A 16,826-nucleotide genomic window follows, 5' to 3' on the forward strand; every position below is an offset into this window, starting at 1 on the left:
CCCTGAGAATAAAGCCAACATGAAAGCTGATTGAAAAATTAATAACTGAGTCCTGATAGCATGACAAAAGCCCTTTGACACTAACTGTGCCTGAAGACACCTCCAGACTTTTCCAGTATTCTGAAGATACTTTCAAACCTTTTAATTACGTGAGTCCATAAAATCCCTTTTTTACTTAACTCACGTTAAATTGGGTTTTCAGTGGCTTGCAACCACAAGATCACTGGCTGATTCACAAATCTGACATCAAATGAACTAGACTTTATTCAGTACACACGCTTCCAGCTTGCCTTCCTTGGCCCCAAAGAGAGTTTAGCTTAGACACAAGAATATAGTTTATTGGGGCCCTGCCTCTGCAGGGGCTGAAGACAAATCCCGGGCTGAACTGGTCTGTGTAAGGCAGCCAAAGGCACAAAGGGGGTCACTTCAGGATCCGTATGCTCATTTTCTGTTCGATGTCCATCTTCTCCAAGGACTGTGGGGGGAGTGGGGGGATGGGTGGTGGTCAAGAGCCCAGTCCTCTAGGCTTTCAACCTCCTCTCCCATCCCCAAAGCTACACCCTTCCTTGGCTACCCCTCTCCTTCTGCCCACCTCCTTCTAACTGCCTTTCCCATGTGCATCTGTCCCAGGGACTCCTGACATCCACTCCCCAGGCCTGAGGGCATTGTGACCTTGGTGAACTCCAGGAAGGACACAGCCCCATCTCCATCTTCATCCGCTTCCTGCACCGTGCGATCAGCGATGCTCTCCAACTGCTCTTCTGTCACCTGCACCCCAACCATCAGTCGGAGGACCTGGGAGGTGCGGAGGGCACGAGAGGAGTCAGCCCCATCTCTCAAACCTTGCCCGCATCATCCCAAATGTTACTACCAATTTTGTAATCTTCCCCTCATCCATTTCTTCACTCCCTACATCTCCCCCCAGTAATTTCCCCTACTGCTTCTCCACTCAAACCCCGACCTGTCCCTCACTATCCCACACTCACCTCAATAGTATACCCAAACTCATCACCCAACCCCAAGCCTTAGAACCCAACCTCCTCCCATCCCCCACCACAACCTCCCACTATTCCCCGTTCTACCCACCCACCCCCCTCACAACATCTATTCCAGAGTTTCTGAATCTCAGCACTGTTGACATTTGGGGCCAGTTAACTCCTTGTTGTGGGGGGAAATGGGGGCTATCCTGTGTATTGAAAGATGTTTAGCAGCATTTTTGACCTCTACCCACTAGATGGCAGTAGTGCTGCCCCGCCCCCAGGTGTGACAACCAAAAATATCTCTAGATATTGCCAAGGTCACTCAAAAGGCAAGATCACCCCCATTCAAGAACCACTGATCTATTGGGTCGTCTGGGTGGCTCAGTTGGGGTTAAGCCACGGACTCTTAGTCTGGGCTCAAGTCATGATCTCGTGGTTGGTGAGATCAAGCCCTGCCTTGAGCTCTGCTCTGACAGTGCGAAGCCTGCTTGGGACTCTCTCTTTTCTCTCTTTCTGCCCCTACTCCAGTCACACTTGTGCATGCGGGCTCTCTCTCTCTCTCTCTCTCAAAATAAATAAATAAACTTTTAAAAAGAACCACTGATCTATTTCCAACCTCATACCCAACTATTCCCCATACCATTTCCATAGACCTCACCCAATCCCTGTTTCTCACTCAATACCCCAGTCATCTGTGACCACCATGGGCCAGTCATCTGCACCGCCCCCACCCCCACCCCCACCACCTTTCCCTTCGACCACCCACGCTCCACACATCACATATCTGGTCCTTGCATCCTTCCAACCTGTAGCATCTCGTGCCGGGAGATCTTTCCGTCCCGGTCCAGGTCATAGAGCTGAAATGCGACTGGAAGAGAATGGAGGAGGGAAAAGGTAGGCGGGTCTTCCCCTGGTTCTCTTCCAGCAGGTCACCCTAGAGGAGGAGGGGAGGTCCTCTATAGGCCCGCTAAGAGAGGGAGGTGCCTGGGGCCTCTCACCGGTGCGGTATACCAAGGGTCTCACTTGGGGAGAGGTGGGTCCCCACAAACTCACAGCGAAGTTTGTTCATTCTGCTGTTGAGGGGTTCAGGTTCCTTGGGGTCTCGAATTCCTGGGTCCTCATCATCGATGGGGCGAAAATGAGCCAGGACTCTGACAAAGCCTGGGAAATCCAGACGCAGATTCCTGGGGTGGGGGAGATGCAGTGGTCGCTTTGGCCCTCCCTCTGTCTTCGTTAGTGCCCCCCCCCCCAACACACACACCAAGTTTTTCCCTCCATCTCCCCACCCCCAGCGAGGCCTCACCCATCAGGGAAGAAGCTGTCTATAATGCGTTCTCCCAGGGGGTTCACGGCCAGAGCCCCAATCTGCTGCAGATCCATGCGGCTGTCAAGTCAAAGTCGGAGGGGTAGACGGAGGGTTAAAGAGAGGAAGGGGCTCAGAGAGGCAGACGTGGCGGGTCCTAAGGCCAGCGCCCCCTCACCTCAGGTAGCCCTTCTTGTTCCTGTCCAGTGCCCGAAACCGGTGGTAGAGGCGGAGCAGACTGGCCTGCGAGACTGCGGGACGGAAGGCGGAAGGGTGACGCGGCCGCGGGCGCTCGGGACCCGCCACTGGACCCTCCCTTGGTGGCCCCGGGCCGTGGGCGGGGAACCGGGATTCGCCGGAGCGGACGCTCGCCGGGGACCCGCGGCCGCGCGGCCGGGCTGCAGGGGGCGTGACGACGCCCGGAGCCGTGTCCCCGCGCTCCCGCCGGAGACCCGAGGAGCCGACGCCAGCCGCCTCCCTCCTGTTCCCCTCTCCCCCCCCCACCCCCCCCCCCCGCCGGGCTCGAGGACACCTGGCCGCCAAGCCCGGGGCCCGGACGCGCCCCAGACCTGGACCCCGGGAGCCCCGGGAGCCCGCGCCTGCGATCCCGGGCGCCCTCCGGGCCCGCCCCATCTCCCCGGACCCCCCGCATCCCCGGGTCGGAGCCCCGCGCCCAGCTCACAGCCGGTCTCCCGCCGGATGCTGTCCGCGTCGGGGATGCGCGCTGCGTGGGAGCCGAGGGAGCCCATGGCTGCGCCTGCTGAGCCGCCCGGCCCCGCGCGCTAGCCTCCCGCTCCCGGGCGCGGCCGCCCCCGTGGCCCCAGGGCCGAAGGGCGCAGGCCTGGCGCGGAGCCAGGCTCGGGAACCCCCGCGTGCCTCGCCTCCCACCCGCGACCCGGGCAAACAGAAAACAATGCCCGGGGTGGCGGGGTCAGAGGGGCGGCGCGAACAACGGGGCGTTTCATCCCGAGGTGGTGAGGTCGCCAGGGCCCCGCCTGCCCCACGCCCGCCAGGCCAGCTCTGCGTTCTCACGCCGCGGGACACGCGACGCGAGTCCCCCGGGCAGGGCCCCCACTCACGGCTCCCGGTGAGTAAGGCTGGGGGTTCCGACCTTATCATCCACAGACAGAATCCACGTCCTTCTGGGAAGGGGGCCGGGGGGTGGGGAGGGGAGCTGGACCCATTTGTCCCAGTCCCAGCTAGGGGCCCCTTCCCTGGGCAGGAGGGCCGGGCAGAAGAGACGTTGAAGGACCCCCGAAGAAGAGTGGAGTGGGAAGGGTCGTGAGCGGATGAGGGGAGCTGGTTTGAGTGGGAAGATCACTGGATGTGGAAGGACTGGATGGGGGCCTCAGCTATGCGGTTAACCCTGGACAAGCCAGTGTGACTGCGTTGCACCTCTTCTGTCGACACAGCGTAATTGTTGATGCTTAATGGAGTCACTGCTTAAAAATCAGGAGATTTAACCAGAAATCCAGTTCCCAGCTTCTGAGAAATCAGAAGTTTAAGAAGCCACTAGACCCCCTTACCTTGGCTGTACCTGGAGCACAGGTCCCATGTGTAATTGGGGCATCTCAGCCTGTCCACTGGGCACAGTCCCCACCTGGCTTGGTTCACGTCCTCATGTATCCCGTGGTGCCCCTGGTAGAAGTTCCAGGCTGGAAGGCCTTGGACCTCGGCCAGCCCTCAAACACCATGGGAATCCACAGTCCAGTGAGGAGGTTACAAACATCACCGTGACCAAGCTTAATGTAATAATCATGGTAACAACAACAAAGGCTCTCTTTTTTCTAGTACTCACCATGAGCCAAGCACTTTGTGAAACACAGTGTACATGATAAGCTCACACTCCTAAAAGCACCTGCTAGACTGCCTGCTTCCCGCTTTTACACAATGGAGGCTGCCAGGGGGGTGGTTATGAACTATTTGTAAATCATGTGTGCTCGGCAGGGCACATATCCCCCCAAAGGGGCAAAAAATCCTATTCTTTTTATGTATAAAACACAAATGTACATATAGTGCATAAGTAGATATATAGTGTATCTGTGGTATTAAAATTTCATAGCGTTAAAATTTCACGATTAGGAAAAATAGTCTAAAAATGCTCCTTAAGTGAGGGCAGTAGTGAACAAAAGGTTGAGAAACTCAGCTGTAAAAGAATGGGCCCCACAGGTGTCCAGGTTTAAATCTATCATTATCCCATCTTCCCCCATCATAATCACACATTTACACAAATTTCCAAGAGGAAAAAATATATAAGCCATTTATTATAAGGGTTCAAGTTCATAGCCACCCTGGAGAGAGAGAAGCTGGAAAAATAGTGAATCGCTAGTCAAAGCCTCCGTGCAGAGGCTTGGATCAGCTCAGCCTTGAAAATATTGATCTAAGAATTGCTTACTTCTCTTTCAGATACCCCAAGGACTGAACAACTGGCATAAGGAAGGCCTGATTCCCTTCCAGATGTCCCCCAAGGACTGAAGCGTTCGGGAAACCACACTGCTCCCTAATGAAGCCCAGCAGCCACTCCTGTCCACAGCTGTGAGTGAGGCTGTGAGTGTAGTTCGGGTTAGGTCCTGAACCCAGGAGGGGCTGAGAGTCCCTGGGATCTGCAATAATCATCTCAGGCCAGTGTGGGATGTTGATCTTGGAAAGAGCTTCTCCAGCCTTAATCTCTGAGTCAGCGCTCCCCTAAGGTAAGTTAGGCCAGAAAGTAATTAACAACTCCCATCCACACACTATCATCACAAGCCTAGAGGAAAACACTATATGCTAGGACCCGTTCGTGCTTCATGCACATGAGTAGAGTTTAAATCAACTTCACCATATACCTGGCAACATCTTTTGAGGGGGAGCACTTAAAGGGGAGATGGTGGGGTGCCCGGCTGGCTCAGTTGGTGGAGCATGTGACTCTTGATCTTGGGGTTGTGAGTTTGAGCCCCACGTTGGGTATAGAGATTACTTAAAAAATAAAATCTTAAAAAAATTAAATTAAAGGAGAGATGCTCTGGGGAGAATTTCATCTGCAGAATTGTAGGGCAAAAGCAGCCATAGACTTTACTTGAGCAAATAGACCTGTGTTCTTTAAAAAAAAAAATTTTTTTTAATGTTTATTCATTTTTGAGAGAGAGACAGAGCATTAGCAGGGGAGGGGCAGAGAGAGAGAGGGAGGGAGACACAGAATCTGAAGCAGGCTCCAGGCTCTGAGCTGTCAGCACAGGGTCTGATGTGAGGCTTGAACTCACAAACCTCAAGATCGTGACCTGCGCTGAAGTCAGACACTTAACTGACTGAGCCAACCAGGCACCCTAGACCTGTCTGTGTTCTAATAAAACTTCACTTATGGACACTAAAATTTGAAACTCATATAATTTCCTTGGGGCACAAAGCATTATTCTTTTCTTTCCAGCCATCTAAAAATGTGAAAACCAGGCACCTGGGTGGCTCAGTCCCTTGGACATCCGACTCCAGTTCAGGGCATGATCTCGTGGTTTGTGAGTTTGAGCCCCACATCAGGCTCTCTGCTGTCAGCGCAGAGCCTGCTTTGGAGCCTCTGTCTCCCTCTCTCTCCCCTGCACCTCCCCTGCTCATACTGTCTCTCTCAAAAATACATAAACATTAAAATTTTTTTAATAAAACAAAAAACAAAACCAAAAATGTGAAAACTATTCTTAGCTTGTGGGCCATACAGAAACCGGCAGCTGTCTGGGTTTGACCCACAAGGCCATTGTTTGCTAATCCGCTCTAGATTATAATTCTGCATTCTCCACAGATCTGCTTCACTAAAAGACCAATATGCTTTCTCTTCAGAGCTCTCCAGGAAAAGGAGAATTGGGCACAATGACTAGCATAAACAAGAACCCATTGGGGCGTATTGTCTGGAGGATCTTGAAGCCAATGGATGGCAATAGGAAGAACTGGCTTTAACTCACCAGTACCAAGCCATCATTCTGGCAGACCCTTGGGACAAGTTTGTCCATCTGGGGAGGGAATCTCAGAACTAAAGCCACACTGGTTTTGGGGCGAGAAGGCTGAAGAATCGAGTTTGGGAAGGGGTATGACGTAGTACAATTCTGGAGAGCTTGACATCAGGAGTCATTACAGGATGGTGTAAGAGTAATCTGGCTGAGACAGCAGTGTCTCTCTTGGGTATATAGAAATGAAAATCTATATTCACAGAAAACCAAAAGAGGGAAACAGCTGATGAACGGATAAACATGGTGTATCCACACAATGGTTTACAACTCAGCAATGAAAAGAAAGGAAGTATCACTGCATGCTATAACATGGATGAACGTTGGAAACAAGCTAAGTGAGAAAAGCTAAACGCAAAGGACCACATGCTGTATGATTCCATTTATATGTAACATTAAGAATAGGCAAATCCATAGAGAAAGTAGATTGGTGGTTCCATGGTGGGGGGGGGGAGGGGCTGGGCTGTCCAAGGGGGAGAGGCTAGTGGGAGACGGGGAGTGACCGATAGAAGGTAGAGGACATCTTGTTGGGGTGGGTGATGAAAAGTTTTAAAACTGATGGCAGTGATGGTCTCACAACTCTGAATAAACTAAAAAACACTCAATAGTATACTTCACATGGATAGATTATGTAGTATGTGAATTAATACCCCAGTAAAGTTGCTATTAAAAAAAAAAGAATTGGAGCACCTGGGTGGCTCAGTTGATTAAGTGTCAGGCTCTAGACTTCACCTCAGGTCATGGTCTCACTGTTTGTGAAATCGATCCCCTTGTCGGACTCTGTGTGCTGACAGTGAGGAACCTGCTCGGGATTCTCCTTCTCCCTCTCTCTCTGCCCTTCCCTCACTCTTACTGCTCTCTTGCTCTCTGTCTCAAAATAAATAAACTTAAAAAAAAAAAAAGAATTTAAGAGAATGTCCTTCCCCTCAGCCTCTCAGACTGGGAAAGGATTCTGTCTCTCTGTCTCTCTCAATTTCACACACACGCTCACACACACACCCCTCCCTATCTGCCTTTTTGCATCTGTGAAGGGAGAGCCACACAGATTTCTCTTTGTGTCCTACTCAGATGGCCTTAACCTGTCCCCAGCTGCTGTGAGTACCAGCTCATAACTCATGATGCCCCCTTTCCTGAAAACTGCCCTTACTCAGAAGAAAAGCCATGTCTCCTGAGAGGTTATACACACACACTCCAGAGGCCAAGTTCAGCCATTGGCACACAGCCCCACCACCCCTTTGCCTCAAGGTGGAATTTGCTTTGTGCTGAATTTGTGCTCCAGAGCTGCTTTTTTTTTTTTTTTTTGTAGGATCAGAAAGAAGCTGGCCTTCAGCTGAGACCACATTCTCCTTTTATTTATTTTTTTTAATGTTTATTTTTGAGAGAGAGAGACAGAACACGAGCAGGGGAGGGGCAGAGAGAGGGAGACACAGAATCCAAAGCAGGCTCCAGGCTCTGAGCTGTCAGCACAGAGCCCTACACAGGACTCAAACACACTGACCACAAGATCATGACCTGAGTCAAAGTCAGACACTTAACCTACTGAGCTGCCCAGGCGCCCCAGCTGAGACCATAGTCTTGTCTTGACTTTTATTCTCTGCCCTATTCTGCTTCCCTCACTTTCTTAACGAATCACACAAACAGGAATCCCTGTCTCTGGTTCTGCCTCCGGGGAACGGGGCTAAGACAGGAAACTTATGGAACAGAGAAGTGAGCAGGGCAAGGGGGAGGTACGACTGGAGGAGAGAGAGAGACAATGGAGAGGGTAGATGATGTCTTCAGTCGACAGGCAGATACAGGACGTGGTGTCCCCAGAGCGGGGGCAACTTCCTGCACCTCTGAGCTCAGGCTGTATGGAACCCAGCCGGGAGGTGTGGCTCGGAGCTAGGCTGAGGCCACTCTCCCCGTCTCTCCACTGAACCCCATAGTCTTCGGGCACCCCAAGGGTTGGAGGCAACTGGGGCAACACTGGCATTCCTGGACAATAATGAGGCTTCTCCTGATAGCCCCTGTCCTGCAATCATTCCTAGCGGCAACCAGTGTTGCCCCCTCCTTCACATGAATCACCCAGAGTTGCTTAGACACATATATGTATATATACGTGGGGGTGCCTCGTAAGAGAAAGGAATGTCTCAGAAGCCTTTCCCAGCAGACTTCCCCTTAGTTCTCATTTGCTGAGGTTTCAACACATGCTCATATAAAAACAAACAAACAACAACACAGCGACACCCCCAGGAAAGGAAACGTGTGACCTGGCCACACATTGGAATCACCTGGTATTTTTTTTAATGCCAGATGCCAGGGGCCCAACCTCAGGCTATTTAAATCAGAGTCCAAGGGTCTAGAGTCAGTGAAAAATTACAGCAAATCTAAAAACTAGTGCTGGGTCATCTCCTATGGGGAGGTGGGGAGGAAGGAGGTGAGGAGCAGGAAGGAAAGGAACAAGTGGGTGGGGCCAATGAGAGGGCAGGGAGAAGAGGCCACTGTGTCTCCGGGGTTTAATCAACAATTCCCCCACACAAGCTCTGTTCCTCCTACTGGTTCACGTGAGCAATAGTTACTGCGCAGGCCAGTCCCGGACGAGAGGGTCAGAGCCGAGAACGAAACAAACACGGTCCCAGCCTTGTGCTTTTTCACTTCATGTCACGTTACTGACGTTCGGGCGTGTCGTGGCAGGTCCTTGAAATTCATGGTGTGGGCTGCTGACAGTACTCACGGTGTGATTATAGCACAGTTGATTCATCCGCTCTCCCCCCCCCCCCCGAGGGGCATCCGGATTCCGGGTCTGGAAAGCAATGCTGATACGAACCACTCTGTCCATTGTTCAGGAGTTTTTCCTGGTGCAGAAAGAGTGAAACCACTCCGTCACAGAACATGTGAATATTTAACCCGAGGAGATACAGCCTAACTGTGTTTCAGTAGACTGTATTCCCTGCACTTCTGTGTATGATTTTATGCTTCCGTCACCAATGTATAAGCGGCCCATATATTTATAATCCAAGTGCTCAGGATTTGTGGAATGGCATTAAATAAGTAAAGAAAGGGAGTATTAGTGTCAGGATCAGAGGAATCGCATGGAAACAGAGAGTAGGCAGCTACCTGGCTCCCTCTGGGGGCAGACCATCCTCCACCTCTGCTTTTCTCTTTCTGGGTATTCCTCTCTCCTTCTGCAGCTGAGCATCCTCTAAAAGGCTCCCGGTGCCTGTCTGCTCCCTAATTTAGACTTGCCGTTGATTGTGTGTTCCACGGCACCAGCTCTGGCCTGGATCTCACGGTATCTCATAGTTCCAGGGCTTCCCGAACTCTCCTCCCATCAATTCAGATTTTAAGGTGAATAGATCTATTGACATCGCTGGGGTCAGGCATCCATGCCTGGTCCACTCTGAGACCAAGGAGTCTTGGTCACTTTGAGGTAAACATGACTTCCTAGGTCCACACCTTTTGCAGGGACTCTAAGAGCTATTCCAAAGTAGGAATTACAGGTGAGGCATGCATCCCCAAAGCATTTTTCACGCCAACTTTGCTCTCCCTAAATCAGAAGAGGCCACAGCAGACATACATGGCCACTTGGCCTCATGCAGATAAACTAGCAATTCCTCCCTTGGCACTGGAAGGCATGAAGCAAAGAATTTAGCATACTGTCTCATCCTACCGTGTAATTCTTACATGGTAAGAGTTAAGGCAAACAGACACTCTCATCCAGGACAATAGACCACTTGTAGGCAAGAAATTGAGTTCTTAAGTCAATATGTAATTCAAAAAACAAGTGCAGGGAAAGTTATCCATTAACCACGAAACACAGTGTATGTGGCTTTGTATCTACAAACTTGCATGGTAACCAATACATCTAACTGAATAACTTATGTCAGATAATGAGATCATGAAAAATCGCTGTACACCCTTTGACAGATGCTCTACCTCATCTCCTGACAACAGAATTCAAACTATTAGTTTTCCTCATTTCTGGGTATGTAATTGGAGTCAAAACAGTTAAAACACAGGTCTGATACAAGCAGTGGGTCAAAATCTAAACACTTGTAAACATCTCCGTTCTCATGGAAAGCTCAAGAAAACTACAGAAGCCAGGCGGTTTGCATGTTTCAGGCCTTGAGATACTAGGTAATGATGTTATGAAATCCTCACAATTAGCAAGACTTTTAAAAACTAAGCATCCAATTGAACTGTAGTCTTATGAAGACAAATGCCACTTAAAACTACACGCAGATACCATTTTTTATTTTTGAGATTGGAAAAAATCCAAAAGTTGGGTAAACACTGTGGAGACTGTAGAGAAATGGGCATACTCATCCATTACGAGAGGGTGTGTTAATTGGCCTAACCCCTGCAGAGGTCACACGGGCACCATCTATCAACATTATAAATGTGTATACCCTGGCCCAGCAGTTCATCTCCTAAGAATTCATGTTACAGAGACACTTGGTCACTTGTAAAATGGCATGGAGGTAAGGTTATTTGATGCAGCGTTTTTTTCCAGCAAAACCCTGGAAACCACCCAAGTGTCCATCAGGTTAAATAAAGTACCAAGCCATGAAACACAGTGAAGCTATAAAAAAAAATTTTAAATTAAAAAAAGGAACACTTCCTACAAAGTGATATGGACAGGTTGCCAAGATATATCAAATGAAAAAAGTGAAGCACAGCACAGTGTGTATCAGTGTGAAAAAACATGCTATCTTTTCTGTAAGAAGTTGAGAGAACACAAAAAAATATGTACAGATATGTATTCATATTTGCATAAATACACCTTGAAGATACCTAAGAAACCAATAGAAGTAGTTGCCTGGAAGGTGGGAGGGCACAGTACAACTTGGGTGGGTGGGTCACAGCAGGTGAAGGGGAAATTTCACTTTATACTTTTTCATCTGGTTAGGTTTGGGTTTTTTTTTTTTAAATAGTGTATTTATTTATTTTTAAAGTTTATTTATTTATTTTGAGAGAGAAAGAAAACACAAGCAGGTGACTGGCAGAGAGAGAGAGGGAGAAAGAACCCCAAGCAGGCCCCACACTCTCAGCATGGAGCCTGACACAGGGCTCAAACCCATGGACGACAAGATCATAACCTGAGCTGAAACCAAGAGTTAGACTCTTAACCGACTGAGCCACTCAGGCGCCCCTAATTTTATTGACTCTTTTTTACTTATTTATTTTTGTTTTTAAATTTACATTCAAGTTAGTTAGCATATAGTGCACAATGATTTCAGGAGTAGATTCCTTAATGCCCCTTACCCATTTACCCCATCCCCCCCACCACAACCTCTCCAGCAACCCTCTGTTTATCCTCTATATTTACGAGCCTCTTATGTTTTGTCTCCTTCCTGTTTTTATATTATTTTGGCTTCCCTTCCCTTATGTTAATCTATTCTGTGTCTTAAATCCCTCATATGAGTGAAGTCATATGATGTTTGTCTTTCTCTGACTAATTTCACTTAGCATAATACCCTCTAGTTCCATTCACGTAGTTCTAAATGGCAACATTTCTTTCTTTTTGATTGCCAAGCAATACTCCATTGTATATATATACCACATCTTCTTTATCCATTCATCCATCAATGGACATTTGGGCTCTTTCCATACTTGGGCTATTGTTGATAGTGCTGCTATAAACATTGGATGCATCTGCCCTTTCGAAACAGCACACCTGCATCCCATGGATAAATGTCTAGTACTGCCATTGCTGGGTCGTAAAGTAGTTCTATTTTTAATTTTTTGAGAAACCTCCATACTGTTTTTCCAGAGTGGCTGCACCAGTTTGCATTCTCAATAGCAGTGCAAAAGAGATCCACTTTCTCTGCAACCTTGCCAAATCTGTTGTTGCCTGAATTGTTTGTGTTAACCATTGTGACAGGTGTGAGGTGGTATCCCATTGTGGTTTTGATTTGTATTTCCCAGATGATGAGTGATGTCAAGCATTTTTTCATGTGTCTATTGGCCATCTGGATGCTCAGACATGTTCAGTAAGAAGTTTCTGTGGCCAAGACCAAAGAGGTTTTTGCCTGCTTTCTCCTCTAGGATTTTGATGGCTTCCTGTCTTACATTTAGGTCTTTCATCCATGTTGAGTTTATTTTGGTGTCTAGTGTAAGAAACTGGTCCAGGTTCATTTCTGCATGTCACCATCCAGTTTTCCCAGCACCACTTGCTGAAGAGACTGTCTTTATTCCACTAGATATTCTTTCCTGCTTTGTCAAAGATTACTTGGCCATCTGTTTGTGGGTCCATTTCTGGGTTCTCTATTCTGTTCCATTGATCTGAGCGTCTGTTCTTGTGCCAGTACCATATTGTCCTGATGATTACAGCTTTGTAGTACAGCTTGAAGTCCGGGATTGCGATGCCTCCTGCTTTGGTTTTCTTTTTCAAGATTACTTTGGCTATTCGGGGTCTTTTCTGGTTCCATACAAATTGTAGGATTGTTTGTTCTAGCTCTGTGAAGAATTTTGCTGCTATTTTGATAGGGATTGCATTGAATATGTAGATTGCTTTGGGTAGTATTGACACTTTAACAATATTTGTTCTTCCTATCCAGGAGCATGGAATCTTTTTCCATTTTTTTTGTGTCTTCTTCAATTTCTTTCATAAGCTTTCTATAGTTTTCAGTGTATAGATTTTTCACCTCTTCGGTTAGATGTCTTCCTAGGTATTTTATGGTTTTTGGTGCAACTGTAAATGGGATCGATTCCTTGATTTCTTTCTGTTGCTTCATTGTTGGTGTATAGGAATGCAACCGATTTCTGTGCATTGATTTCATATCCTGCGACTTTGCTGAATTCATGAATCAGTTCTAGCAGGGTTTTTTGGTGGAATCTTTTGGGTTTTCCATATAGAGTATCATGTCAAATGCAAAGAGTGAAAGTTTGACCTCCTCCTGGCCAATTTGGATGCCTTTTATTTCTTTGTGTTGTCTGATTGCTGAGGCTAAGACTTCCAATACTATGTTGAATAACAGTGGCGAGAGTGGACATCCCTGTCTTGTTCCTGACCTTAGGGGGAAAGCTCTCAGTTTTTCCCACTAAGGATGATATTAGAATTGGGTCTTTCATATATGGCTTTTATGATCTAGAGGTGTCATCCTTCTATCCGTACTTTCTTGAGGGTTTTTATCAAGAAAGGATGCTGTATTTTGTCAAATGCTTTCTCTGCATCTATTGAGAGGATCATATGGCTCTTGTCCTTTCTTTTACTGATGTGATGAATCACGTTAATTGTTTCTCAGATATTGAACCAGCCCTGCATCCCAGGTATAAATCCCACTTGGTTGTAGTGAATATTTTTTTTAATGTAATGTTGGATCCGGTTGGCTAATATCTTATTGAGGATTTTTGCATCCATGTTCATCAGGGAAATTGGTCTATACTTCTCCTTTTTAGTGGGGTCAATGTCTGGTTTTGGAATCAAGGTAATGATGGCTTCATAAAAAGAGTTTGGAAGTTTTCCTTCCATTTCTATGTTTTGGAACAGCTTCAAGAGAATAGGTGTTAACTCTTCTTTAAATGTTTGGTAGAATTACCCTAGAAAGCCATCTGGCCCTGGACTCTTGTTTTTTGGGAGTTTTTTAGTTACTAATTTGATTTCTATACTGGTTATGGGTCTGTTCAAATTTTATATTTCTTCCTTCTTCAGTTTTGGTAGCGTATATGTTTCTAGGAATTTGTCCATTTTTTCCAGATTGCCCATTTTATTGGCATATATTTGCTCATAATACTCTCATTATTGTTTTTGTTTCTAGTGTGTTGGTTGCGATCTCTCCTGTTTCATTCTTGATTTTATTTATTTGGGTCCTTTCCTTTTTCTTTTTGATCCAACTGGCTAGTGGCTTATCAATTTTGTTAATTCTTTCAAAGAACCAGCTTCTGGTTTCGTTGATCTGTACTCCTGGGGTTTTTTTGTTGTTGTTGTTTCAAGAGCATTAATTTCTACTCTAATCTCTATTATTTCCTGTCTTCTGCTGGTTTGGGGTTTTATTTACTGTTCTTTTTCCAGCTCTTTAAGGTGTAAGGTTAGGTTGTGTATCTGAAATCTCTCTTCCTTCTTTAGGAAGGCCTGGATTGCCATATACTTTCCTCTTATGACCACCTTTGCTGTGTCCCAGAGGTTTTGGGTTGTGGTGTTATCATTTTCATTGGTTTCCATGTACTGTTTAATTTCCTCTTTAACTGCTTGGTTAGACCATTCATTCTTTAGTAGGATGTTCTTTAGTCTCTGTTACCTTTCCAAATTTTTTCTTGTGGTTGATTTCAAGTTTCATAGCGTTGTGGCCTGAAAATATGCACGGTATGATCTCGATCTTTTTGTACTTGTTGAGGGGTGATTTGTGTCCCAGTATGTGGTCTATTCTGGAGAACGTTCCATGTGCATTGGAGAAGAATATATATTCCGCTGCTTTTGGATGATCTGTTAAGTCCACCTGGTCCAGTGTGTCATTCAAAGCCATTGTTTTCTTGTTGATTTTCTGATTAGATGATCTGTCCATTGCTGTAAGTGGGGTGTTGAAGTCCCCCACTACTCTGGTATTATTATCAATTAGTTTCTTTATGTTGTGATTAATCAATTTATATATTTGGGTGCTCTCACATTTGATGCATAAATGTTTACAGTTGTTAGGTCTTCTTGGTGGATAGACCCCTTGATTATGATATAATGCCCTTCTGCATCTCTTGATACAGTCTTTATTTTAAAGTCTAGATTGTCTGATATAATTATGGCTACTCTGGCTCTCTTTTGTTGACCATTAGCCTGATAGATGGTTCTCCATCCCCTTCCTTTCAAACTGAAGTTGTCTTTAGGTTTAAGATGGGTCTCTTGTAAACAGCACATAGATGGATCTTGTTTTCTTATCATTCTGTTGCTCTATGTCTTTTGATTGGAGCATTGAGTCCATTGACATTTCAAGTAAGTACTGAAAGATATGAATTTATTGCCATTATGTTGCTTGTAGACTTGGAGTTTCTGGTGCTATTCTCTGGGCCTTTCTAGTTTTTGTTGCTTTAGCTCTTTATTTGTTTTTTTCATCTTTTCTCCCCTCAGAGAGTCCCCCTTAAAATTTCTTGCAAGACTGGTTTAGTGGTCACAAACTCCTTTCATTTTTGTTTGTCTGGGAAACTTTTTATGTCTCCTTCTCTTTTGAGTGACAGCCTTGCTGGATAAAGAATTCTTGGCTGCATTCAGCACATTGAATATATCCTGCCACTCCTTTCTGGCCTGCCAAGTTTCTGTGAAGAGGTCTGCTGCAAACCTGATCTGTCTTCCCTTGTTGGTTAAGGACTTTTTTTCCCTCACTGCTTTCATGATTCTTGCCTTGTCTGAGTATTTTGTGAATTTGACCATGATATGCCTTGTTGATGGTCGGCTTTTGCTGAATCTAATGGGGGTCCTCTGTGCTTCCTGGATTTTGATGTCTGTGTCTTTCCCCAGGTTAGGAAAGTTCTCTGCTATGATTTGCTCACATAGCCCTCTACCCCTTTTTCTCTCTCTTCATCTTCTGGGACCCCTATGATTCTGATGCTGTTCCTTTTTAATGAGTCACTGATTTCTCTAATTCTTAAATTGTGCTCTTTTGCCTTAGTCTCCCTATTTTTTCTGCTTCATTATTCTCTGTAAGTTTGTCCTCTTTATCACTGATTCTCTGCTCTGCCTCACCCATCCTAGCTACCATGGCATCCATTCGAGATTGTAGCTCTGTTATAACATTTTGTATTTCATCCTGACTAGCTTTTGTTTCTTTTATCTCTGCAGAAAGAGATTCTAATCTATTTTTGACTACAACTGTATTCTTATTATCGTGGTTCTAAATTCTGGTTTAGACATATTGCTTGTATCTGTGTTGGTCAAGTCCCTGGCTGTCTTTTCTTCCTGCTCTTCCTTTTGGATGAATTCCTTCATTTCATCATTTTCAAGTGAGAAAAGGAATTAATGAGGTAAAAAAATTAAAATTTAAAAATATATTAAAATTTAAAAATTAAAAACAAACACACACAAAAAATCAAATAAATGATGCTAGATCCTAGGTGTGTTTTGGTCTGGGTGTTGAAAGGGGCTTGATAGATTAGAGAAAAAAGGGGAAAGAAGAAAAAAAAAGGAAATTGTTTGAAAATTTGAGTAAATGAATACACTGAAATAGAATAAAATGAAATGATGGAAGTAAAATAGGATTTGAAAAAAAATTACACATGCATAAAAAATATAGTAGAAAAAATTAAAGAAAATATTTGGAATAAATATTGAAAGTAAAACTATTTTTTCTTTCTGTATTCAAGAAAAAGAAATGAAAAAGAGAAAAAGGAAAAAAAGAAAATTTAATAGATGGACTAGCAGAGTGAAATACGATTGAAGTAACTTCGTTTTCCCTAGAAGTCAAACTGTGAAGCGCTCTACAGTCCATAAACTAAGCAGGCGGAGAGACTTGTGTTCCTGAAGAGCGAGGTTGGCCCAGTTGGGGGGGCTTAGTGTAATGGCTCTGTTCTCCCCTAGATGGCGCTGCTTAGCTTACTGGGGTGGATGGTTGGAGCACCTGTAGGTGCATATGCGTATGCGCAGGAGCAGTGAAAATGGTGTCACCCAGCCAC

General features: G+C 45.9%; 1 protein-coding gene and 1 long non-coding RNA gene across 2 annotated transcripts; one reads left to right on the top strand and one right to left on the bottom strand.

The window, feature by feature from the left end:
- Window positions 1-241: 241 nt before the first annotated feature.
- Window positions 242-3,197, bottom strand: CHP2 (calcineurin like EF-hand protein 2). Its single transcript, XM_047838730.1, has 7 exons — window positions 2,966-3,197; window positions 2,462-2,534; window positions 2,284-2,364; window positions 2,034-2,164; window positions 1,787-1,848; window positions 673-795; window positions 242-475 (listed from the first exon to the last, which is right to left on the bottom strand). Exons 1-7 carry the CDS (start codon window positions 3,030-3,032, stop codon window positions 422-424), a joined length of 591 nt encoding a protein of 196 aa, XP_047694686.1. The 5' UTR covers window positions 3,033-3,197; the 3' UTR covers window positions 242-421.
- Window positions 3,198-3,286: 89 nt separating this feature from the next.
- On the top strand, window positions 3,287-4,973 carry LOC125154420 (uncharacterized). Its single transcript, XR_007147789.1, has 2 exons — window positions 3,287-3,370; window positions 4,690-4,973. It is a non-coding gene; the product is annotated as an uncharacterized LOC125154420 (long non-coding RNA).
- Window positions 4,974-16,826: the final 11,853 nt, after the last annotated feature.

This window comes from Prionailurus viverrinus, chromosome E3 (genome assembly GCF_022837055.1).
Source record: "Prionailurus viverrinus isolate Anna chromosome E3, UM_Priviv_1.0, whole genome shotgun sequence".
Classification (NCBI taxonomy): domain Eukaryota; kingdom Metazoa; phylum Chordata; class Mammalia; order Carnivora; family Felidae; genus Prionailurus; species Prionailurus viverrinus.